The sequence below is a fragment of the Armigeres subalbatus genome, chromosome 3 (genome assembly GCF_024139115.2).
Source record: "Armigeres subalbatus isolate Guangzhou_Male chromosome 3, GZ_Asu_2, whole genome shotgun sequence".
Classification (NCBI taxonomy): domain Eukaryota; kingdom Metazoa; phylum Arthropoda; class Insecta; order Diptera; family Culicidae; genus Armigeres; species Armigeres subalbatus.
In genome coordinates, this window is record NC_085141.1 from 212,930,563 (window position 1) to 212,956,599 (window position 26,037).

A 26,037-nucleotide genomic window follows, 5' to 3' on the forward strand; every position below is an offset into this window, starting at 1 on the left:
AAAACATAATTTTTGAACTACTGGACCAAATATCAATGTTCATGGAATCTCATGTAGTCATTGGCGACCCTCACTTAGAAACTGTGAAAATGAAATTATTCTGCGAATTAGCCATGAAAAACCAACTTGAATTTTATGATTTTGTATTTCGCCACAAAAGTAGCGCTCTTAAGCATTTATTTCATGAGAACACCTTGAAAATCGTTCCAGTAGTTAAAATGTCAAAATGATTTTTTCGACTTCTTTTTTACACGAGTTGATTTAAATATGTTAGATAAAGAACGATTCTTTATGGGCTTTGTGGCCGTGCGGTTAGCGCCGTCAATAGTCTAGAGGCATGGACTATGGAGCGTGGGCTCGATTTCCGCCTCGGTAAGAAGGAAACTTTTCGTGATCAAAAAATTCTCCACCGGTCCACTGGGTATTATGTGTCCTGTCAGTTGTCTAGGTGTTAAGTGTTCAGTCTGTACCACCCCTGGTCGAAGCCGGTGTTCTTTTCTTTTATTCTAGCAAATATTGCGAAAATCCAAAAGATGATATATGTGTTTCACCCTAATTTTTCGTACAAAAATAATACTATCATCAAACAAAAGTGGACACAGATGGACAAATGAAGTACCATGGATTTGATGGGCCTGCATGTATACTTTCAGATTACGATTGAAATTATTGCTAATATTTGCTACTAGCTGCAGTAGAATGCTCAGAAAAATATCACTTTTTCATGAAAAAACGTTTATAATATGCTTGAAAATGAAGATATCAACCATCTTGTGTAACCAAAAGATGCGCCATCTAAAGACCGTGAAGCAATGCTAATACAGTTTTTGAAAATATTCTGAATTGATGAAAGTGGAAGCTAAAAACTATTTTTTTCGGGACCACCCTATCTAAATTTAGCAATTTTGTCATAAAACATCACCTATATGAGATAAAATAAATGTTTATTAAGCAAAAATGCTTAGAATTAAATTCTCTACAACTTTGTAGAACTATATGAACTCCTAACTCAAAAGGGTAAAAAAATACATTTCCAAAAAAATTTCACCGGAGGGCCACCCTAATGACAACTTACATCAAAAAGAGATACCTTCTTGTAGATCATTTCTTCTGAAGACGTCAAAACTCTAACACTGATGGTTTTCGAGTTATCGATTTATGTCGTGAAATTTGACGAATCCGACCATTGTGCAACGATCCGAAAAAAAACTCCGAATCTCGAGCGAATCGGGCCGATTCTCACTGTATGATCCTGTACGGAAACCTGGTCCCTGACGCACAGGACACATATCACCCGCCGGACGCTTAAAAATGGCAGGTAACTTTTTGGCCGAAAATCCACCAAAAGGCTAACTACCAGCGGAAACTAGGAAAACACGCGACCGACAACTTTTCAACAATTGAAAAGAATTTTCGCAAGAACTCAGTTTCTACTTCAGTTTAAATATAACTTTACTAGGGACACGGCAGGTATTTCCGTCCATCTTCGTAGAGGCTAAAACCAACGAGAGCAACGTAAATACATTTGCTAGAACTCCACTATAGCAGAACGTTTCTCCTGAGCTTACGATTTGGTACGTATGAGTTTTACAAAAAAGCGTCTTTGTTATTGGTTTTCGAGACTATGACGAACAGACGAAAATACCTGCCGTGTCCCTAACTCTTTTTTTAAGCATTTTAGGCAAAGATGGAAACGATGGCCATAATTTGGCTTTCGGAATTCATTGTGGAACGAAAAGAAAAGAAAAATATAAAACTAAGGCTGTGTATGGGAAATTGAACCTTCAGAGCGGTGAGCATTTTCGAAAGTCTGGTACAATTCATCTTGGTCTGGTACGACCTATCGCAATAAACAATGGCAAATGAATGTTAAATTTTGATCCAATCATGGTGCTTCACCAGTATGAACTCCTCCAACTTTTTTCCACTTCTTTTCCCCTTTTCCCACCAGATTCAAAAAAGCTAGTTATTGCAGGATGTCGGAGCTTTTAGTTGTAGTTTTCGAATCACTACAGAAAAGAACTTGTATGACAATGTAAGTATTATGGTTTTAGCTTTACTCTGGACCAAGAAGCTCAGTTAATTAAAATTTGTCAAATATCCCGGATACTTATAAAGGCTTATCCTTCGAATGGAGTTATGTAAGATAAGTCAAATGAGAGCATATTTCAAGTGTATAAAGAATTGGAGCTGTTCTTGGAGAAGGGCTTTACGGCCACTAAATACTCGCCGCTCTGAATATAAATTTCCCATATTTACAGAGCCGTAATTTTTTTTTCTTTTCACCGTAAAATCGTTCCGCAATAAGTTCAGAAAGCCAATGCATGGCCATCGTTTTCATCTTTATCCAAAAATGCCTAAAATAAGTAAAAGTTAGTTAGTAATGTAATATTTAAAAAAACTGAAAGTAGAGTTCTTACGTAAAATCATTTGTTATTGAATGATAAACCATACAATGGAAGCCATAAGCAACGAAGAAAACCAGTGTTTGCTTGAATGGAAATTTCAGTTCATTGTTCGGAACAAGATGAATACTTAGCTAGGTGTTTCAATCTGCCCAATTTATGGGCGAGAAGAAGGCGGGGGTGAAAAATTCATTTTCGGTGCAAAACATAAACAAACCGGCTGGCTCTTCCATACTAAAATCCAAGATGGCTGAATCGTGAATTTGGCAGATTGGAACACCTAGTGGTGTATTCATCTTGGTTCGGAAGCAGTTCTTGTCAAATTCTGTATAACCTCCACCGGCGAGCGTGGAAAGCTGGATTTGTAATTTTGGTTCGTGTGTTCAGTACATTCATATTTCACTTTTCTCAAAATCTCAGTATTAACCATCTCTTAAAAATTTTTATTTAAACATGTAAAATGAAGCATTTCAAATTAGTCATACATCCATCTTTACAAATCTAGACCAACATTTGAAAAGGGCGTAACAGCCAAAATTTATTCCTTCTGATTCCTCGTCTGCACATAAAGCTATATATGTAGACGAAGAATCAGAAAGAATAAATTTTGGCTGTTACGCCCTTTTCAAATGTTGGTCTAGAAATTATCTAGCTGCAATGTAAGCATTTGTTTCTTTATCTTCAGTCGTTCGTATGCAAGTTTTTCCATTTCTAAGTTATGCCTTCGCTTCTCTTTCAATTTCTCTTCCTCCAACGTATGAATATCCATCAGTCGTTTGCCGTAGTAAGCCAGATCATTGACCTTCTTTGCTTGGCCTTGTAGAACTCTTTGTTTCTGCTGCCGCACCTGCGTGTCCAGTAGTCTCAAGCTAGATGGAGCTCGACGTTTCTTTTGACCTCGTTCCACTGGAACTTCCTCATCTGTATTCGCATCATCTCCTAATTCCTCATTTAAGCAATTAGCATCTGCTGGATTGTTTTCATATGCTGGCGGTATAGATGCACCAAATGCAACTGATTCGTTGACTCCTCCGACAGCTGCTGTCAACCCGGCTATGTCAATCACCATTTCTTCCAGGGCTGAAAACTCCACAAGTTTGTTGGGACCTCCACCTGTGGCTCGCTGCTCTTTGCGGTTGTTGGCCAACTTTCTTTTTAAGTTTGATTTCCAGTCGGCCCAAACCTGTGAATTAAACCCCAGATTACTTCATCTAGCAATGACGGTGCCTTTCTCGGTGTTGGCAGATATGGAAAAGCTTTTCAATCAAAACAACCGTGGAAACAAATATGGGAAACTGTGGTAAGCAAATATGGGACAGTAATGAATGTAAGAGTAGCATACCAAGTGTAGTGTGCTTATATAGCACAACTGATTTACAAATTTGTACAATTTAAATCCCATAAGCGAAGTTTAAGTTTTTGAATTTAGGCATGAACATGTAATCACCTTCTTCCATCCAGCTGGATCTCTAATGGGAGGTCCAAGACTGTTTAGCTCTTCAGCAAGGTTCGCCCAAACTGGCCCAGTATCGAACCTTGCAAAACCCTTCGCTACATCCGGCTGTTCCTCTAGCTCCTCCACAAGCCGAAAAACTGGTTTTTATTCGTGCTCATGCATTTCGCTCGTTTTACCCAAAAAATAATAAATTCAAATAAAAATCACGAATCATAAGCTTAAAATGTAAAAAACTTACATTTTACACCAACAGGAACCTTTTCCAATACTTGACAACACTAAATTCAATTTCAATAAACGAATATACGTTCCGATCCGCGACTTCCGAGTGACGAACAGTGACGAAACTTTCTAACGTATCGCATTCGTACGTAAACAAGAATAGAGCTTGCTGACGTTTACTCACCCTTCTCTTTCAATCGCATGGTGTGGATAGGATTTGTTTTCATCGGGAAACGCTTCGGAAGCGTTTCCCGATGAAAACAAATCCTATCCACTCTGTGCGCGTGCAAGAGAAAGATGATTAAATGTCAGCAAACCTTATAAGGGTGATTACCTTTTACTATAGGGCACTGCACGGACTGCTTTGTCTCTTTCTCGCTGCAAAGAAATTTGAAAACAACAAGGCCAGTAAACGTCAAAATTTATGAGGAACGAAAGAGAAAGAGATGTTTCCGTGCAGTGCCCTATAGTGTTGCGCTACCTACACGGTTAAACTCATCTACCCAAAACGAAGTTCAAATAACTGAAAATTAAGTTCAATTCACTTAATTTGGACCGTTGGTGGGGGAAGCCAATTTTGAGTTGGATGGCCCAACTTGGATTTGAGTAGTTTCCGTTTGATCCCGTATGAAAAAGTACCTAAATATTAAGTTGTTTCCACCTAATGCTAAGTTCAATTTGACAACTTAAATTTGAGTTCAACCCCTTTACCTAGTGTTGGCTTCCCCCATTGAACTGATATCGTTGTGTGGTTTTCTTTCTCTGTTTTTGAAATCAAAGGATGGAATGAAAGAGATGCCGAAAACAACTCAAAATTTGGCTTGTTTGATCTACCCGTGTACATCGGGTTGAAGGGGATGCCATCTCGATGCTGACACGATGCAGCACTGTGTGCACAGTTTTGCTTACACACTTAGTTCAGTTCACCCATATATGGGTGAAGAGTTCCTGTAATCAGCAAAAAGTGCACATACCTAGATTTGGGTGAAGTGCCTCCTACCCATTTATAGGTAAACCCCTATTCACCCATATATGAGTATATTGGCTGGGAAGAGAATTTAGGTAAACTTTACCTATATTTGGGTATTTTTTGTTTGTTTGGGAAAATAATATTTTTCTTTAATTAAATATTTTTTAAACACATGATCATCCTATAATTTATTCAAATAAAAAAAGATAACTCGAAGTTAATACACAATTGGTACAATGTATGCACATAGCAACTATTGTTGTATATTAAGGGAGAAATATAAGAGTACGGGTCCGGGGGTCCAGATGTCAAGGTGCAAGTTCTAGCATCGTACACAGTCTCATAGTTGCTCTTTACTGGTAATAGCTTCGTCTTGGGCTTTATTTATTATTATTTAATCAGACTAAGGCCGAAGTGGCCTGTGCGGTATATAAGAGTCTTCTCCATTCGGCTCGGTCCATGGCTACACGTCGCCAACCACGCAGTCTACGGAGGGTCCGCAAGTCATCTTCCACCTGATCGATCCACCTTGCCCGCTGCGCACCTCGCCTTCTTGTGCCCGTTGGATCGTTGTCGAGAACCATTTTCACCGGGTTACTGTCCGACATTCTGGCTACGTGCCCGGCCCATCGCAGTCGTCCGATTTTCGCGGTGTGAACGATGGATGGTTCTCCCAACAGCTGATGCAATTCGTGGTTCATTCGCCTCCTCCACGTACCGTCCGCCATCTGCACCCCACCATAGATGGTACGCAGCACTTTCCTTTCGAAAACTCCAAGTGCGCGTTGGTCCTCCACGAGCATCGTCCAGGTCTCGTGTCCGTAGAGGACTACCGGTCTAATTAGCGTTTTGTAGATTGTCAGTTTGGTACGGCGGCGAACTCTGTTCGATCGGAGCGTCTTGCGGAGTCCAAAGTACGTACGATTTCCAGCCACTATGCGTCTCCGAATTTCTCTGCTGGTGTCATTTTCGGCAGTCACCAGTGAGCCCAAGTACACAAATTCTTCTACCACCTCGATTTCGTCACCACCGATGCAAACTCGCGGTGGGTGGCTCACATTGTCTTCTCTTGAACCTCTTCCTATCATGTACTTCGTCTTCGACGTGTTGATGACTAGTCCGATCCGCTTAGCTTCCCTCTTCAGTCTGATGTAGGCTTCCTCCATCTTCTCAAAGTTACGTGCCATAATATCTATGTCGTCGGCGAAACCAAATAGCTGGACGGACTTATTGAAAATTGTACCACTCGTGTTAATCCCTGCTCTTCGTATTACCCCTTCCAAAGCGATGTTGAATAGCAAACACGAAAGACCATCACCTTGCCGTAACCCTCTGCGGGTTTCGAAGGGACTCGAGAATGCCCCTGAAACTCGAACTACGCACATCACCCGATCCATCGTCGCTTTGATCAACCGTGTCAGTTTATCCGGAAAACCGTGTTCGTGCATTAGCTGCCATAGCTGGTCCCGATCGATTGTATCATATGCGGCTTTGAAGTCGATGAATAGATGATGTGTGGGCACGTTGTATTCGCGGCATTTCTGCAGTACTTGGCGAATGGCGAACACCTGGTCCGTGGTGGAGCGTTCGCCCATAAAACCCGCCTGGTACTACCCCACGAACTCCCTTGCAGTTGGTGCTAGTCGACGGCATAAAATTTGGGAGAGTACCTTGTAGGCGGCGTTCAGCAATGTGATTGCGCGGTAGTTGCTACAATCCAGCTTATCGCCCTTTTTGTAGATGGGACACACGACACCTTCCATCCACTCCTGCGGCAAAACTTCCTCCTCCCAAATCTTGGTAATGACCCAGTGCAGCGCTCTAGCCAGTGCCTCACCACCGTGTTTAAATAGCTCTCCTGGTAGTTGGTCAACCCCAGGGCTTTGTTGTTTTTCAGCCGGCCAATCTCCTCCTGGATTTCCTGGAGATCCGGAGCCGGTAGAATTATGTCCTGCGCGCGTTCTCCCAGGTCCATCACCATACCGCCATCTTCGTCTGCCACATCGCCATTTAGGTGTTCTTCGTAGTGCTGCCGCCACCTTTGGATCACCTCACGCTCGTTCGTAAGAAGGTTCCCGTTTATGTCCTTACACATATCAGGCTGTGGCACGTGGCCCTTACGTGAACGGTTCAACTTCTCATAGAACTTTCGTGCGTTATTAGCGCGGTACAGTTCCTCCGTCTCTTCACGGTCTCGATCTTCCTGCTGGCGCTTTTTCCTCCGGAAAATCGAGTTTTGTCTGTTCCGCGCCCGTTTGTATCGTGCCTCGTTCGCCCTCGTGCGGTGTTGCAGCAATCTCGCCCATGCTGCATTCTTCTCTTCCACTAACTGCTCACATTCGCCGTCATACCAGTCGTTTCTCTGATCCGGGGGCACCGTGCCAAGTGCAGCGGTTGCGGTGCTACCAATGGCGGATCGAATATCTCTCCAGCCATCTTCAAGAGACGCTGCGCCTAGCTGCTCTTCCGTTGGAAGTGCCACTTCCAGCTGCTGCGCGTATTCTTGGGCTAGTCTACCATCTTGTAGCCGCGGCGTCCGACTTCGACGCGTGTTGTACACCGTCGAGAGTTTTGAGCGCAGGCATACTGCAACGAGGTAGTGGTCGGATTCAATATTCGCACTGCGGTAAGTGCGGACGTTCGTGATGTCGGAGAAGAATTTACCGTCGATTAGAACGTGGTCGATTTGGTTTTCCGTTTCTTGGTTAGGTGATCTCCATGTGGCCTTGTGGATATTTTTGCGGGGAAAGAAGGTGCTTCGGACTACCATTCCGCGGGAGGCTGCGAAGTTTATGCATCGTTGTCATTCGATACGGCCGTTGTCATTCGATACGGTGTGCAGACTATCCGGTCCGATGACCGGTCTATACATTTCCTCCCTTCCTACCTGTGCGTTCATGTCACCGATGACGATTTTAACGTCCCGCAGTGGGCATCCATCGTATGTCTGCTCCAGCTGTGCGTAGAACGCTTCTTTCTCGTCGTCGGGTCTCCCTTCGTGTGGGCAATGCACGTTGATGATGCTATAGTTGAAAAAACGGCCTTTAATCCTCAGCTTGCACATCCTTGCGTTGATTGGCTGCCACCCAATCACGCGTTGGCGCATCTTACCCAGCACTATGAAGCCGGTTCCCAGCTCGTTGGTGGTGCCACAGCTTTGGTAGAAGGTAGCCGCTCGATGCCCGCTTTTCCACACTTTCTGTCCTGTCCAGCAAATCTCCTGCAGCGCCACGACGTCGAAGTTGCGGGGATGTAATTCATCGTAGATCATCCTGTCGCAACCTGCGAAACCTAGCGACTTGCAATTCCATGTTCCAAGCTTCCAATCGTGATCCTGTATTCGTCGCTTAGGTCTTTGCCGATTATATCGAGTCGCATTATCTCTTATATTGTTCGTAATGATTGGTTTTCTAGGCGGCTTATTGGGCCAGCGCAAACCTCCTGTCTCGTCGGAGGGCCGTCGTGTCAGGGCTGTTTAGCGTCCCACCTAACACCAGGACTTGGGCTTGTGCGCTTTGAGCGGCACACGGTCGCTTTGGTGGGGCCTACTTGCGGATACATGCAGCTTTTTATAGAGGTTTAACAGGGCCCACTGTCAAACCCCACCACATCCTAGGCAAGCCCCACAACTCGCAGATGGCCTGGGGAGGGATCGTCAAGCCCTTGGACATAGTCCCTGCTGCCCCCGTCGTCTCGGGCTTTGTTATGCATAATTCCAGATTAACATAGTCCCGCTTGCATTCGTATCTGAAACACGTAAATGTTCATAAAATTTCGACAGGATCTTATTTCACCCACAATCACTTACCGATTATCGTCTATTGGTCCGTAAAATAACGCTAAGCTATCGTTTCGATCCATCTTCTGCTTTGCTTACAGCTTCGGTACTAGTCGAAAGGAACGGTGTTTGTTTCATTTCGGCCCCAGCCGAATGATGAAAACTTGTGAATGGAAATCCTGCGGGACGCTGTATTTTTCCCTTTCGAATTCGCAGCAACAAACACTGTAATGAGTGACCTGCTGTTTCTGTAAGAGACGGAAATAGATTTATTGGTTATGCCATAGTGGATTAAATTCGGGGAAAAGCTTGCCTGTTGATATCATGGCTGCTGAACTCGCCGCTGAATCTCATCCTCGATCTGACCTCCAAATCCGATGGATCTCGTTGTCCTTCTGATTTCAGAAGGACAACAATGCCCAGACTACACTACCAGCAAAGTACGCAACCCTTAGCTGGCGGTCAATTTTCATCGGAAGACCCGTGGAAACGTGAGTATTGGACCTTCCCGGATGTCAACTCACCATTTCGTAGCCATACTGATATAATGCAAACAAATATAAATCAATTTGAAGAATAAATACCGTTTGAATTAAAAGCACCTTTTTTTTCCTTTTTCTTCTTGTTCATGGGCATTACATCCCCAACTGGAACATTTCCGCTTCGCAACTTAGTGTGCATTAAGCAGAGTTATTAACTGTGAGGTTTATAAGTCAAGTAACCATTTTTGCATTTGTATATTATGATACTTTTATGCCCAGGAAAGTCGAAAATTTCCTAGACCGATCGAGGAAGCACAGCCACCTTCGGCATGGTCTTGCTTTGTAGCCGCGCATCTTACCGCACGACTAAGGAGGGCCCCACAATTATAAGCATAACTGGTGCTAAATCATAACTGGTACGTCTTCCCTACACGCACTTCTTTTTTATTTTGTCTCATATCAAATTGCTGTATCCTCTACCGGCGGAATAGCGGCCCGGCTTCGTTGTTTGCATTTTTTTCAAGACTTGTTCACAGGCTTGGCCACAACACAATTTTTCGCACCGACAGTCGGGCAGACAGTGTTACAAGAGCGTTGCATTAAGCCAAACGGTGTGCGATCATGCGAAACTGCTGTATGCGTTAACTTTGACGCCGACCACCCTTATTTTTACTTTGAATCCGTTTCTATAATGTTTGTCACATGGGCTATTTTATTCCTTTTTCATTACATTATATTTATGATTACTTATTCCTAATAAATTCATGTCATGGTATCTCCATTCAATTTCCCTGCTGATGAGCAGCTTGGGAATTATCAAACACACCAAAAAATGTTGAGGAAAATGGGGACGCGAGGTACCCCACAATTCGGTGCACCGGACCCATTTTCAATAAAGTGGGGTGCAGTAATGACAATCGAGTTCGGGTTTATAAATAAAAAACAACATATTTTTATTTTCTCTCATGAAAATGTCCAGGTAAACATAATAGTAGCCTTCTTATAATTCGCCAGATTTGTCTTAAAAATGGTCTGAATTGTCAAAAAAAAATAACAAACATTATATTTTTATGTTTTCATTAAGTATAATATTGTACCCCACTTCCCTATACTCTTCGGTTCTAGGAACATTGTTCCAATAAACAAATGATTGTTTCTGACAACTATCTTGTACAAAGTTTCATAAACCATACACGAATCCGACACACATAAAATAATCCCAATGTCTATTTGCAAAGAAAGAGATTTAACTTTCATCTGAGTCCTACTAACCCAAACCACTTCGCACTGGACTGAGCAAACGTAATCATGTACGTATTACCAAACCAGTAATAAAACGAGCCACAATGTACCACATGTATTCAACTAAGGGAACGATATTTACATTGCCTTTCATTTGCCTCTCAATTTAGAGTAGGACTGGTTCAGGAGAAGCTAAGTTTTAATCCCAGCAGATAAGTGTGATATATGAAGGCTAGACTGACACAGGACAAAATTATTGCTTTCCAACGAACCAGGATGTAGGTTTGGGGAAGGTCAGTTGGTAAGCCCCGATTCGGGTTTAATAACTTTCTGTCCCTGCAAATCCTGGTCTTCCCATCGGTCCTGCATACTTACCTTCCAACCATGAGCATATTTCAACTGATGAATGTGGGAACTGTCTATGAGGACGAAGGAGGGTCCATAGACATTTCCGTAACACGAGAAGGTGTGAGCCAAACAGGAGTGTCCCCCCATTATATCGGAATGAGCACTCTGGAGAGCAGTTTATTACACAATTAATAGGATCTATTACGATAATTAATCTTCTTTGGGATGCTTTATGGTCGACAATATGGGGATAGAACCTGAATGGAGATTTGTTGAGTGATAATTTAATTTCATAGACTAAGAGACACGACTGCTGTCGATCACAAAGCTTGGCTAATATACATAGCTCTCGTGGGGTGGTATTTCGGGTTCAGTAATTTCGTTTGATGTGTACATATAGACGAAGAGGTCAAATTCGATTCGACGGGGTGATGAGTCTATTGAAGCTATTTAAAGAGTCCGCTTAAGGATGAATAAGGTTAATGAAATTAGTTCAACTTCGTTGGCCAATATTCGGCTTGTAAAATTGATTTTATTATTTCTTCCTTTTTCATAGCCATACGTTCCTTCCTAGCAAAATTATGTCGGTCTTAAAATTTTGTGCTATTTTTTAGTATTTCCACAGTTAGTGCTAGGGGTGGGGAAAATTTAATTTTCATAATATCCGGAAGGAGCAACACCAGTGTTGGTAGAATCATTCTCAAATCTCAATCATCGAGGCTTCATGCATGTGTGTCAGATGTGTAAAAGTTTTATGAATGAAGCTTGTTCGTTCATAACTTCTTTTTAGACTACATATACTGCATAAACTTATATGAATTCAATGCAATCCAATTTATTTGAAATACATGTTTAACACACGTATATTGATTACCATTCTTTGCAATGCATCAATCCACGCCACTCCAATTTTAAGATTCAATATAAAACAATGAGCCCGCGTTCCGTCTAAGAAATTCAAATTACGTATTTCACTTTGGAAGTCGAAGCCATCGCAAGATGGTAATCTACCAGGAAGCAGGATGTAACTCAAGTGAAAATACAATCAAATCAGATCAATTAAAACCAGCGATTCTCGAGCCCTACAATCTGAAGCTTATGCAAATTCCATGGTTCCTCAGATGAGCTCTGTATTGGCTCTCCAAACGATACAGGGGCCATCCAATCCAGAGCGCTTTCAAGTTCATCTCAACCATTAATGAATTGTGATTTTCCAGATGCATCCTATTTCGTTTTGCACCTTGAGCCAGTAGCAAATATATCCGATGCTCTTCCAGAGCGTCATATCTATTGAAAGCCAAAACTTTAAAAACTCGATCTGCCAATCTAAATTTCCAAAACCAATACAATTTGAACTACATGTGGCCCATTAAAAAACATCACATCCAGGAAAAGCTTTCATCGTGTCCAGTTTTTTGTTGTACTCAGGGCATATGTGAAGTTCAAATTATTATGATGTTCAAGAAACATATAAACCTAACAAGGCTAACGGCGACATACTTGGTATTTTTGGCGCTTCAACCGAGCTAAATATAGAATGTCAGGTAAAAATAATGTTATCATACACTTCACCGTAATATGAATTCTTTCGTTCTTCAAAATAAGTTAAGTTGTAGCAAAATTCGATAGAAAATTACTTGATTTATAATTCCATAAAATGCGTCATGTTAACCTACTTCACACTAAGAAAAATGTTCAACGAAATCAAGATTTTGTCATGCTGCAATTAGTTGGGATGATGAAGAAAAGTTTTCCGGAAAATTCAGTTACTAGGAAATAATGGAAACACGGAAGACAGTCCAGAATTCAGATTTACTCAATTTTATATTCAGCACTGGTAAGTAGTTATAGTTCGACTGGGATGATTGTTCTTATTTTCTGAATTTGTTGGTTTGCTATATTCAAACGGGTTTATATTTCCAGAGTTCGACTTTTCGGCCCGTTATTAATTCTTTTTCCTAATGAGTATTTCCCTTAAAAAAGACCAAATAAACGAGTCGACACGTCGAAAAATGCAAATATAATTCCGTTTGAAAATTTCAGATCGAAAAAGTCAGAAAATAAGAAATGCTGTTAAGTTCAACTGGCTTCAAAAACGCGTTTAAAACATGCTGTTATTATTTGTAACAGCTTTCATTAAGCAATAATTCTCGATAATAGAACAATCAACAATAATAGAACAGTTCCAATTCTTAGAAATGGTCGACAGATGTTCAGTTGGTAAAATAGTTTTGCCAACTAAGCCGAGAGATCTCGTTGCGAAAAAAAAAATACAGGCCAAGTCCGCTATCGCAAAAATGTGTGATAATATGAACTAAAAGTCAGCTACGGCAATAATATCTGTAGAATACTAGAATGTGAGTGTTTTTTAAACAGATTCTTTGATTACTTTTTATTTTCCTTAAAAATTCAGTTCTAAATAGTAAAAGAATATTGCAAATATACTGCGGCCCGCTTCAACAGCTCAACATTGCTGTATGGCCCTTGATAGTAAGCAGGCTGGGATCCACTGGTTTTCGTCAATGCAAGCCAAAAAGTTATGAACATGATGACTATCCACCGACGCGGAGATTTTTTTTTTTTAATAAACTACGTTTATCCAACTCGGCAAGTCTCGTTGGATAAACGTTGTTACTACCGATGACGCCCATGCGTCTTTGGCATGGACATCCGCACGTCCCGAGCTAGCTCACCTCTTTTCCTTATCTCAGGGTCGAACGATCGCACTAGCGGAGACTTACCTGTACCACTTTGCAACCACCGTGAAGTAAATGGACTGAAATTTAATTTTTCGGTGCACACAAGAAGTTGGCAAATAAGAAGTGAATAATGAACGAGGAAATTAACATTTTGATACTAGGTTATTTTTATTTGGAATTTATAGGCAATGCTAATAGGGAACGGACTCACTTTAGCTCGTTGATGCTGCTGCACGTGATATCGCCACCACGAGGTCCACTTGGTTGGCAATGGCGCCGGTTCTCAACCGGCCGGAGATAACTTTCGGCACTAGAACTGCCGGGGAAATGCTGCTTTTCGGCTTCACTGTTCCACTAATTCGGGAAGGCTTTACTTTCACCTCCACCTGGAGGACTTTACGTTGGGGTCGTTTGTTGACGGACGACCTTCGGCAGACCACTGAATAGTGCCTTTGAGAGGGATTTAACCGTGGTTTAGTTCACTCGCGGCACCATGCACACTAGGTCGGTATATTCACGGTCAATCACTGTACCGACTTAAACTCTTCGACCTGTTGCGACCTCTCACTTTAACTACCGGTCTCTACGTTGACGGTAAGGAGAACCGGGGCTAACTAGTAGCCTTACCAGTCGCGATTATAAACGGATTCGCAAACTGTAATAGTCTAAGAACTAAACCACTTTGCCAAAGGCAATAACGTTTGGAAAAAATTAAACTTTCACTGCCGAAATAAAACACCGTTTGGCACACTATCCAGGATCTAATAGAGGCCGTCCATGTGGATCGATGGGCCTTATATAGGGTCAGAGGATCCAATCGCATGGTCTATCGAATGATACCAACTCCTGGGCATATTGCTAGATGGTATTAGTTTGGCGCCGTCCGATGATAGTTGCGAGCAGTGAACATGTCTCCAAGCGTGCTTCCTAGCTATATTCGAATTTCGAACTTTCCCTACCTCCTATTGGTTCACCGTATTGAGAGAGCTCTCACTTGACGGCACATGAACTCTTTTTGCCGTGCTGCTAGAATTCCATTTTTTTTTGAAATTCAGCGTGATGATCAATCCCAATCCGGTTACCGCAATTATAAAAATTGTAATTCAATTTAGCGAAATTCGATGGGGGGGGTGGTATTAATGTTTATATAAGAAAAATGTTCTTGTGTGAATATTTACATTTACTGTTAACAATAATCCAATAATGGTGTGGCAAAACAATCACCTGAAATGGCATTTCAGCCTTGTAAACTTCAAGAAAGGTTACAACGTACAACTCGTGCTGAAAAAAAACATCTTTTTGCAACTTGTTGCCCAAACTACTATTATTTAATTGTTAAAAATATTGAAAAATAAAAGAGCCGATTTTTTGGCAACTGTGTTGGACAACTTTGTCAAGTGCAAAATCCAATATTCTATAGTGAGGATATTTAGAGTAATCTAGAATAAACAATGAATCTCAAACATGTCAAATAATTTGGTCTTAGTTTTCAATATTGTTTCGATTGCTCCGAGACTTCCGAAACTGACTTTCGCAAAAAAGTCTGAAAATCTCATTAATCAGAAAGCTACAGATTATTCATATTTTTGGACACTATTACCAACTATTACAGTCACCGGTCAAATTTCGAAAGCCCTTTTGCTCTAATGATCCATTCAGAAAAACTTCATGAAGTTCGAGACAACTTTTTCGATTCCAGCAAACCATAAACTTACCTATAAGGGAAGTTTAATGGGGAAAATTGCGAAACTATTAACGATGAGCAGTGATAACTGATGATGTACCTTGCCAGAATGACTACCAAACCAGTTGATCATAACAAAATCATATCACAATTATATCAATATCGGCATTAATTGTGTTATCTCTGTTCCGGATGAAGCAAAAAAAATCCATGATCGCCATAACATGATTATAACACCATATGATATAATAATTATAAATATCAATACTTGTGAAACAAACAATGAATAACTTAAGTGGACTTGTTGTGTAGGGGTTATCACGACTATCTAAAGAGTAGGAGGTTGAGGGTTTGAGTCCCTCCAAAACGCGTGATTCGTTTTCGCAAATTTCATATCAAGTTGTCCGTTTCGAAACATGTGCTGTGTATATGTGCAGTTAAGGTATTTAACAGAAAATAGAAAAGGTTTCAATTCATGAATTATAATGCAGGCCAAGTTTCAATTGGAATGTAGTTGCAGAGTTTTATTTAATGTCGAAGAAGACTAGTCTAAAAATAGGGTGTTACCTTAAATAACAAGATTTTCGGAATAATATGAAATACAAAAGGTTAGTTATACTTGAACTATAGTATGCTAGTTTACATATGACATGTACCAACATTTCATATTATCTGTTTTATTTCTTTGTGTTTAATATATAAATGTAGTATAACAGTCAAACATCGATTCCTAACAATCTCATCAAAAGCCCAAAATCTCATTATGGCTGTTCATTTCATGGTATCAATCTTACCGATCTGTGCGTCAATGAAGTCGGTTTATCGTCAGCTTCTTTGAATTGGATCAAAATCACAAGGTACGTTGCGATGGCTCCACAGTACTGCCAAAACATGAAAATTTTGTAAATGAACAAAGCTATGTATATAATTGGAGTAACCCACCGACGTGATTATATGTCTATCGATCGTGCACAAACCGCATGCGGTGAACACAGAGTTATTGTCTACAAGCTGGCGCCAAAAATTCTCCAACTGGCGGGCGTAACGATGTCACCGGTATGGCGCAAAAAAGGAGAGAAAGAAAACATTATCTACCGTACCAACGTCATATGATTTGGATTTTTGTCCGTACACGTTCTTTCGTCAGAGGATCCTTACAGATTCTCATCAAATTACAAACTATGGTCATCGTCCGTCGGGACTGTAAGAAACAAAAAGAACATTTGCCACACATTGATTTACATTTCAGCCGCAAACACGGTTTACCTCAACATTTGTGATGTGACATGGCTCTACTGTAAGCAGAAAACGGAAAATGTGAATAAACAACCACAGTGCCTGGATCCAGGAGAACACCGCATCCTAAATCAATAATGCTGGATTATTTATCGCATGGATATCTATGAATGGAATATCATATATTTACCTTATCACCCACAAGCTCCACCATTAGAAAGTACGAAGTAGCCACCAGATGAAGTAAGCATGAACCCAAAACCGCAAGGAGTGCTACGCCAAACGTACTGAAATGCAACAACGTTTACATGCTACAAAAAATCGGATCGGTCACAAACCGCAGTGAAATTTAACTCACTTTGAAACCAAAACCACCCCTGTCGATAATGAGGCATGGATATAGGCCAGATCCTCAATAATCCGATTCTGTGGAATAGAGGTGCGTTTGTATCCTGAAAAACAACGCACAAAGTAAGAACAATTACGTTTTGCGGATGAGGATTAAAATAATAGAGAATTATTGTAAGCATGTACAAAATAACATCTAGAGCCGTATAGATAACGTGTAAACGTTTTCTTCCTTTTCATTCAGTATTTTCCTTTCTAATACAACGGCCGAAAAGCTTTCATTTCACTCCATACCCGAGCAGGAAGGACGATAACAGAAATCGGTATGAACTAGCCTTGCATAAAAGGTAAAATACCAAAAAATAATACCAAAAACTTATATGCAGAATACTTGAGGCATAACATGCTTAGGTATTTCAATACCAAATGAATAATAATTGGTTATGCATTTGGTATTGATATTCAATTTAATAACTGAGTATGTTATGACTTAATTATTGTGCATATTAGTTTTTGGTACTATTCCTTTGGTATTTTACCTCTTCTAACTGGTTCATAACAGAGTATGGTATGGATAACATAATTAGGTATTATTGAGCCATTTTTTCCTTCTCGGGTAGTGTTTTATACCAATCGATTCAGCTCGACGAACGGAGCAAATCTCTGTCCGTGTGCGTGAAGGAAAACATTAGCCAACTTTTCATATAGTAATCCTTAACAGATTTTCTCACAACATGTTGCATTCGATAGGGGATAAAACCTAGTTGATCACTATTGAATTTGATAACGACCGTTTTATTATTTCAAAAGTTATGAAGACAAATGGTGGATATTTTACTTAGATACGCATATAAATATCATAATATCCCAAGTAACATTTTAAGTTTTATAACGCTCTTGAAGACCATAATTTACTCTAAAAGAGTGTTATAAAACCAGCTTAAAGAGTGTTATAAAACCAGCTTAAAACCAAAATGTTACTAGCGGGATAGCCATTAATTGTTGATATGTATCACACTTAAGCGAAGAGTAGCAATTATACCGAGAAAGCAAAATTATCACTGCTAGGTTGATTAATCTAAAACAGTTTTTTTTCATTATGGGTTTGGAGTATACAAAATATTGCAGCCTCAAGCGATTAACTAATCTAGTACAGGGAAGGAAAATATGTAACAATAAAAACATTGGACATTAGTCATACATAATTAATCATCAGATTATCTTCTATCATGAATCTACTTGATAATCATCTCGAACAAATTGAGAGGATTAACACAGAGGACAATAAAAACAGTTTCTAAATGATGAGCAGTCAAATATGTCCATACTTCATCACTCATACTTCATCACATGAGAGTAAAAAAATTTCTAATTAAAAATTGGGCTTCGCAAATGAAATTCTCGTCAATACTCGTCAAACAAAATCAAATGGAGAAATCAATAATTATATATACAGTAGTTTTAGAGTGGTTGAGCTCTTTGAACTTGTCAAAATGCTTCTCACGTCTATTTTAATCTGTTTGTATAGTCTTCCAATTTCTTGATGCATTAAATGGCCTCTTGGGACTAACAAACGGGAACCTTCTTACGAATGAGCGTGATCCAAAGGTGGCGGCAGCACTACGAAGAGCACCTGAATGGCGATGTGACAGACAACGTTTTCTGACTCCGGATCTCCAGGAAATCCATGAGGAGATTGGCCTGCTGAAAAACAACAAAGCCCCTGGGGTTGACTAACTACCAGGAGAGCTGTTAAAAATGGTGGTGAGGCACTAGCTAGAGCACTGCATTTGGTAATTACCAATGTTTTGGTGGATGAGGTTCTGCAACAGGAGTAGATGGAAGGTGTCGTGTGCCTTATCTACAAAAGGGCGATAAGCTGAACCACGCAATCTATGGCAATCTAATGCTGAACGCCACCTACAAGGTACTTTCTCAAATTTTATGCCGTCGACTAACGTCAATTTTATGCCGTCGACTAACGTTCAATTATACCTCGGAACACAACAAGGTGCCACAGAAAGTTGAATAATTGCACAGGAAGTTGTATATAATTTTAAATCGTTACTATGTCTGAAACTTGATTATGCATATGTACAACACGTGATAGATTTAGTTCGGAAAAGGTATTGGAGGGTAACCGCCCCTTCGGTGGGGTTTGATCCCACGACCCCAGTTCGCATGACAGGTGCTTTCCCTACTAAGCTACGAAGGACCTCCGTCGTCCACCGCAGCTTAGCGGGTACTGATGAAACCAAATTCCCAGCACCAAGTACCAGCCGATCTCTCGCAATACATTTTCAGAACTAACTCTCTCAAATGTATTTTTGTACACAATGTCAACCAAGTAGGATGAGTATTTAATATTGTCCGGCTCCTAAATCGTTTCCAGATCTAGAGGCTTTATAGAGCTTAAAATATGCAGAACCTTGACAGACAATTCCTTTAAAAGGAACAGATAATTATTTGAAGCATAATTAAATATAATTTTTGAATCGCAGGTATCTTATACAATATACATTTTTCACATTTTAGTTCCCAATTTATTATTCGATGAAATTTAAATTCCCTCCAAAGAGCAGGTATTCAAAAATATTGTTGAAATTCTTAAAACTACCAATACGATACATGACCGAATGTAAGTCTTAGTCATACTAAAGGTAGAAAGGACCAATCGGGGCCCTCCTTAGCCGTGCGGTAAGACGCGCGGCTACAAAGCAAGACCATGCTGAGGGTGGCTGGGTTCGATTCCCGGTACCGATCTAGGCAATTTTCGAATTGGAAATTGTCTCGACTTCCCTGGGCATAAAAGTATCATCGTGTTAGCCTCATGTTATACAGATGCAAAAATGGTAACTTGGCTTAGAAACCTCGCAGTTAATAACTGTGGAAGTGCTTAATGAACACTAAGCTGCGAGGCGCCTCTGTCCCAGTGTGGGGATGTAATGCCAATAAGAAGAAGTAAGAGGAAGAAAGGATCAGACCGCATCGTGCTTTCGTGCTGTGCGGTTCTTTCTCTCTTTGCGGAAGGAAGTTTTTAATACTACCCGAAGCTATTTTAATTTCAACGGTGCTTCTTAGCGCTATTTGTACCCACTGATCCCGTAACGATCTTTGCAAGGACCCGTGCCTTCGTTTTACGTTGGACCCGTTTGCGGAAGTAAAATTCCGACAAGCGGTGGTAATCCTGCAGGGACACCGTTCTGGGAAAAACCTCTTAGAAGGTCACGTCTCCACGCTCAGCAATGAGTATTAACAAAAACAAGAGGAAGAGTCTCTGAATTCTCCACTTCCTTCAAAGAAACAAGGTTTCAAGACCGTCCTGCCCAAGCGCGGAAAAAATAGAAGGAAGCTGGAGAATTCAGATATTCCTTCTAACTCTAATATCGGAAATAATTCTTCTCCAATCGAACTGAGCAATCAGTTCGATATGATTAATGATGAAATTGAGCAAATCGAATCTACCTCTAGCCCAGGTGATTCGATTCATGCGAAAAAGCAAAGGATTCCGCCAATTGTGGTATCTGTTGCCGAGTTTTCTGGCTTCCGGAATGAGATTTTGAGTAGCCTTCAGGGGATCAAGGTTTCATTTCAGATTGCTAGGAAGGGTGACTGCCGCGTTTTGCCGGGATCCTTTGACGATCGCAAACGTCTTCTTCACTATTTAACTGAGAAGCGCCATAAATTCTTCACATACGACGACAAAACTGAGCGATTGTTCAAAGTCGTCTTGAAAGGTCTCCCCAGTGATGACAAATCACTGGATGAGATTAAAATTGAAATTTCTCAATTACTTGGATTTTCACCAGTCCAAGTAATTAAGATGAAAAAAATCCCATTCTGGAACTTCCCAGAGGGCATTTCTCAGAATTTTATTTAGTTCATTTTAACAAAAGTGAACTAAATAATATGAAAAGTTTGGAAAAGGCCTGTATTATGTCTCATGTCCGTGTTACATGGGAACATTTCCGCAGGCCTGGGGAAACTTCCAAAACCCTACCCAGTGCCGTAAGTGCCAAAAGTGGGGTCATGGAACCAAACATTGTCACATGGATGCTAAATGCATGATTTGTGGTGGAACCTCTCACGCCAAGGACGCATGTCCTGTGAGAGAAGATTCCAATAAATTTAAGTGCGCAAACTGTGGGGCAATCATAAATCCAATTTCTGGGAATGCCCTTCACGCAAAAGTTTTGAATTCCCGTGCAAAATTGATGACGGAAATTCCAATCGGATCCCAGATTCGACGGGTAGAAATTTTCAAACGCTCAAATTTCGAAACCGGTTACCGGTCGAGCAATTCATACCCACCACAATTCACAAACAAATTTTGCCGCTCGTCAACGGGTAGCAAGCACTTCAGTAAATTCCAATTTTTCCAATGTACCTACGTATGCAAACATCGCTGCTGGTAGACCAAATTTCTCTTCTCAAAATGAGGTTTATACCCATGTCCCAACGGAAAATAACGGTCATGTTGCCGATTCAGGTAGCATGACTGCTTCCGATTTTGATTTTTTAACTGAACAATTGCATCACATGATTGATGCAATGTTCAAATCAAATACCATTTATTTATAATCAGACTAAGGCCGAAGTGGCCTGTGCGGTATATAAGAGTCTTCTCCATTCGGCTCGGTCCATGGCTACACGTCGCCAACCACGCAGTCTACGGAGGGTCCGCAAGTCATCTTCCACCTGATCGATCCACCTTGCCCGCTGCGCACCTCGCCTTCTTGTGCCCGTTGGATCGTTGTCGAGAACCATTTTCACCGGGTTACTGTCCGACATTCTGGCTACGTGCCCGGCCCATCGCAGTCGTCCGATTTTCGCGGTGTGAACGATGGATGGTTCTCCCAACAGCTGATGCAATTCGTGGTTCATTCGCCTCCTCCACGTACCGTCCGCCATCTGCACCCCACCATAGATGGTACGCAGCACTTTCCTTTCGAAAACTCCAAGTGCGCGTTGGTCCTCCACGAGCATCGTCCAGGTCTCGTGTCCGTAGAGGACTACCGGTCTAATTAGCGTTTTGTAGATTGTCAGTTTGGTACGGCGGCGAACTCTATTCGATCGGAGCGTCTTGCGGAGTCCAAAGTACGTACGATTTCCAGCCACTATGCGTCTCCGAATTTCTCTGCTGGTGTCATTTTCGGCAGTCACCAGTGAGCCCAAGTACACAAATTCTTCTACCACCTCGATTTCGTCACCACCGATGCAAACTCGCGGTGGGTGGCTCACATTGTCTTCTCTTGAACCTCTTCCTATCATGTACTTCGTCTTCGACGTGTTGATGACTAGTCCGATCCGCTTAGCTTCCCTCTTCAGTCTGATGTAGGCTTCCTCCATCTTCTCAAAGTTACGTGCCATAATATCTATGTCGTCGGCGAAACCAAATAGCTGGACGGACTTATTGAAAATCGTACCACTCGTGTCAATCCCTGCTCTTCGTATTACCCCTTCCAAAGCGATGTTGAATAGCAAACACGAAAGACCATCACCTTGCCGTAACCCTCTGCGGGTTTCGAAGGGACTCGAGAATGCCCCTGAAACTCGAACTACGCACATCACCCGATCCATCGTCGCTTTGATCAACCGTATCAGTTTATCCGGAAAACCGTGTTCGTGCATTAGCTGCCATAGCTGGTCCCGATCGATTGTATCATATGCGGCTTTGAAGTCGATGAATAGATGATGTGTGGGCACGTTGTATTCGCGACATTTCTGCAGTACTTGGCGAATGGCGAACACCTGGTCCGTGGTGGAGCGTTCGCCCATAAAACCCGCCTGGTACTGCCCCACGAACTCCCTTGCAGTTGGTGCTAGTCGACGGCATAAAATTTGGGAGAGTACCTTGTAGGCGGCGTTCAGCAATGTGATTGCGCGGTAGTTGCTACAATCCAGCTTATCGCCCTTTTTGTAGATGGGACACACGACACCTTCCATCCACTCCTGCGGCAAAACTTCCTCCTCCCAAATCTTGGTAATGACCCAGTGCAGCGCTCTAGCCAGTGCCACACCACCGTGTTTAAATAGCTCTCCTGGTAGTTGGTCAACCCCAGGGGCTTTGTTGTTCTTCAGCCGGCCAATCTCCTCCTGGATTTCCTGGAGATCCGGAGCCGGTAGAATTATGTCCTGCGCGCGTTCTCCCAGGTCCATCACCATACCGCCATCTTCGTCTGCCACATCGCCATTCAGGTGTTCTTCGTAGTGCTGCCGCCACCTTCGGATCACCTCACGCTCGTTCGTAAGAAGGTTCCCGTTAATGTCCTTACACATATCAGGCTGTGGCACGTGGCCCTTACGTGAACGGTTTAACTTCTCATAGAACTTTCGTGTGTTATTAGCGCGGTACAGTTGCTCCGTCTCTTCACGGTCTCGATCTTCCTGCTGGCGCTTTTCCTCCGGAAAATCGAGTTTTGTCTGTTCCGCGCCTGTTTATATCGTGCCTCGTTCGCCCTCGTGCGGTGTTGCAGCAATCTCGCCCATGCTGCATTCTTCTCTTCCACTAACTGCTCACATTCGCCGTCATACCAGTCGTTTCTCTGATCCGGGGCACCGTGCCAAGTGCAGCGGTTGCGGTGCTACCAATGGCGGATCGAATATCTCTCCAGCCATCTTCAAGAGACGCTGCGCCTAGCTGCTCTTCCGTTGGAAGTGCCACTTCCAGCTGTTGCGCGTATTCTTGGGCTAGTCTACCATCTTGTAGCCGCCCAATGTTAAGCCGCGGCGTCCGACTTCGACGCGTGTTGTACACCGTCGAGAGTTTTGAGCGCAGGCATACTGCAACGAGGTAGTGGTCGGATTCAATATTCGCACTGCGGTAAGTGCGGACGTTCGTGATGTCGGAGAAGAATTTATCGTCGATTAGAACGTGGTCGATTTGGTTTTCCGTTTCTTGGTTAGGTGATCTCCATGTGGCCTTGTGGATATTTTTGCGGGGAAAGAAGGTGCTTCGGACTACCATTCCGCGGGAGGCTGCGAAGTTTATGCATCGTTGGCCGTTGTCATTCGATACGGTGTGCAGACTATCCGGTCCGATGACCGGTCTATACATTTCCTCCCTTCCTACCTGTGCGTTCATGTCACCGATGACGATTTTAACGTCCCGCAGTGGGCATCCATCGTATGTCTGCTCCAGCTGTGCGTAGAACGCTTCTTTCTCGTCGTCGGGTCTCCCTTCGTGGGGGCAGTGCACGTTGATGATGCTATAGTTGAAGAAACGGCCTTTAATCCTCAGCTTGCACATCCTTGCGTTGATTGGCTGCCACCCAATCACGCGTTGGCGCATCTTACCCAGCACTATGAAGCCGGTTCCCAGCTCGTTGGTGGTGCCACAGCTTTGGTAGAAGGTAGCCGCTCGATGCCCGCTTTTCCACACTTTCTGTCCTGTCCAGCAAATCTCCTGCAGCGCCACGACGTCGAAGTTGCGGGGATGTAATTCATCGTAGATCATCCTGTCGCAACCTGCGAAACCTAGCGACTTGCAATTCCATGTTCCAAGCTTCCAATCGTGATCCTGTATTCGTCGCCTAGGTCTTTGCCGATTATATCGAGTCGCATTATCTCTTATATTGTTCGTAATGATTGGTTTTCTAGGCGGCTTATTGGGCCAGCGCAAACCTCCTGTCTCGTCGGAGGGCCGTCGTGTCAGGGCTGTTTAGCGTCCCACCTAACACCAGGACTTGGGCTTGTGCGCTTTGAGCGGCACACGGTCGCTTTGGTGGGGCCTACTTGCGGATACATGCAGCTTTTTATAGAGGTTTAACAGGGCCCACTGTCAAACCCCACCACATCCTAGGCAAGCCCCACAACTCGCAGATGGCCTGGGGAGGGATCGTCAAGCCCTTGGACATAGTCCCTGCTGCCCAAATCAAATACCATACCAGAAGCTGTTCAGGTTGGTATAAAGTACACACAAAAAATTGTTATCGGACTCCGTTTCAATGGATCCAAATAATTGTGTGAAAGTTCTAAATTGGAATGCCCGCTCTCTAAAGGGTAAGGAAGATGAATTATTCAACTTCCTTTCAGTTCATAATGTGCATATTGCCATTATAACTGAAACGTATTTAAAACCAGGACTCTCCATTAAAAGAGATCCAAACTATTTTATCTACAGAAATGATCGTCTTGACAGCGCCTGTGGTGGGGTCGCCATTGTCATTAATAGACGTATCAAACATAAATTATTTTCTTCGTTTGAAACCAAAGTTTTTGAAACCTTGGGAGTTTCTGTTGAAACAAATTTTGGACAATTTTCCTTCATTGCAGCCTACTTGCCTTTTCAATGCAATGGGCAGCAAAAGAATTTGTTGAAAGCTGATCTTCAAATTCTGACTCGCAACAAATCAAAATTCTTCGTAATTGGTGACTTCAATGTCAAACACCGTTCATGGAATAATGCTCAAAGCAATTCCAATGGTAAAATTTTATTTGAAGATTGTTCTGCGGGATATTATACTATTCAATATCCCAATGGACCAACTTGTTTTTCTTCCAGTCGAAATCCTTCTACAATTGATTTAGTTTTAACGGATTCAAGTCAGCTGTGTGGCCAATTGGTAACTCATGCTGACTTTGACTGACTCTGATCACCTTCCTGTGACATTTGAAATCTCACAAGAAGCCATTTATAATCCAATCAGCTCTACTTTTAATTATCATAGAGCTGATTGGGATTTATATAAAACGTATATCGATAGGAATTTTGATGTTGATATTCCTCTCGATACCAAAAGTGATATTGATAATGCTCTCGTATCTTTGACAAATTTAATTGTCGAAGCCAGAGGCATTGCAATTCCGAAATGTGAAGTTAAATTCAACTCCATTATTATTGACGACGATCTTCAGCTACTGATCCGTCTTAAAAATGTGAGAAGAAGGCAATACCAAAGAACTCGCGATCCCGCGTTGAAAGTTATTTGGCGAGATTTGCAAAATGAAATTAAAAAACGTTTCGCTATTCTGAGAAATACCAACTTTGAGAATAATGTCTCGAAGTTGGATCCCAGTTCGAAACCCTTTTGAAATTAACAAAATTCTTAAAAACCTCAAAAGCCAATTCCAGCGCTTACAGAGGGAAATAAAATTTTATTAACAAATGGCGAAAAGGCTCAAAAACTTGCTCAGCAGTTCGAGAGTGCCCATAATTTTAGTCTAGG

General features: G+C 42.0%; 1 protein-coding gene and 1 pseudogene across 5 annotated transcripts in view; both read right to left on the reverse strand.

Moving 5' to 3' along the window:
- Window positions 1–3,042: 3,042 nt before the first annotated feature.
- Window positions 3,043–4,019, reverse strand: LOC134219342 (uncharacterized; annotated as a pseudogene).
- An 11,906-nt stretch (window positions 4,020–15,925) lies between these two features.
- The window catches only part of LOC134219262 (gustatory receptor for sugar taste 43a), a 46,668-nt gene continuing 36,556 nt past the window's right edge, over window positions 15,926–26,037 (reverse strand). For 4 of the 5 annotated variants that reach the window (XM_062697983.1, XM_062697984.1, XM_062697986.1 and 1 more), the window contains 6 exons: window positions 16,881–16,974; window positions 16,713–16,809; window positions 16,553–16,648; window positions 16,419–16,487; window positions 16,229–16,318; window positions 15,926–16,167 (listed from right to left, as the gene is read on the reverse strand). In XM_062697983.1, coding sequence (XP_062553967.1) covers window positions 16,063–16,167; window positions 16,229–16,318; window positions 16,419–16,487; window positions 16,553–16,648; window positions 16,713–16,809; window positions 16,881–16,974 — 551 coding nt within the window. In that variant the 3' untranslated portion in view covers window positions 15,926–16,062. The remainder of the gene's footprint in view (window positions 16,168–16,228; window positions 16,319–16,418; window positions 16,488–16,552; window positions 16,649–16,712; window positions 16,810–16,880; window positions 16,975–26,037) is intronic. The other variant, XM_062697985.1, reaches the window with a different exon arrangement.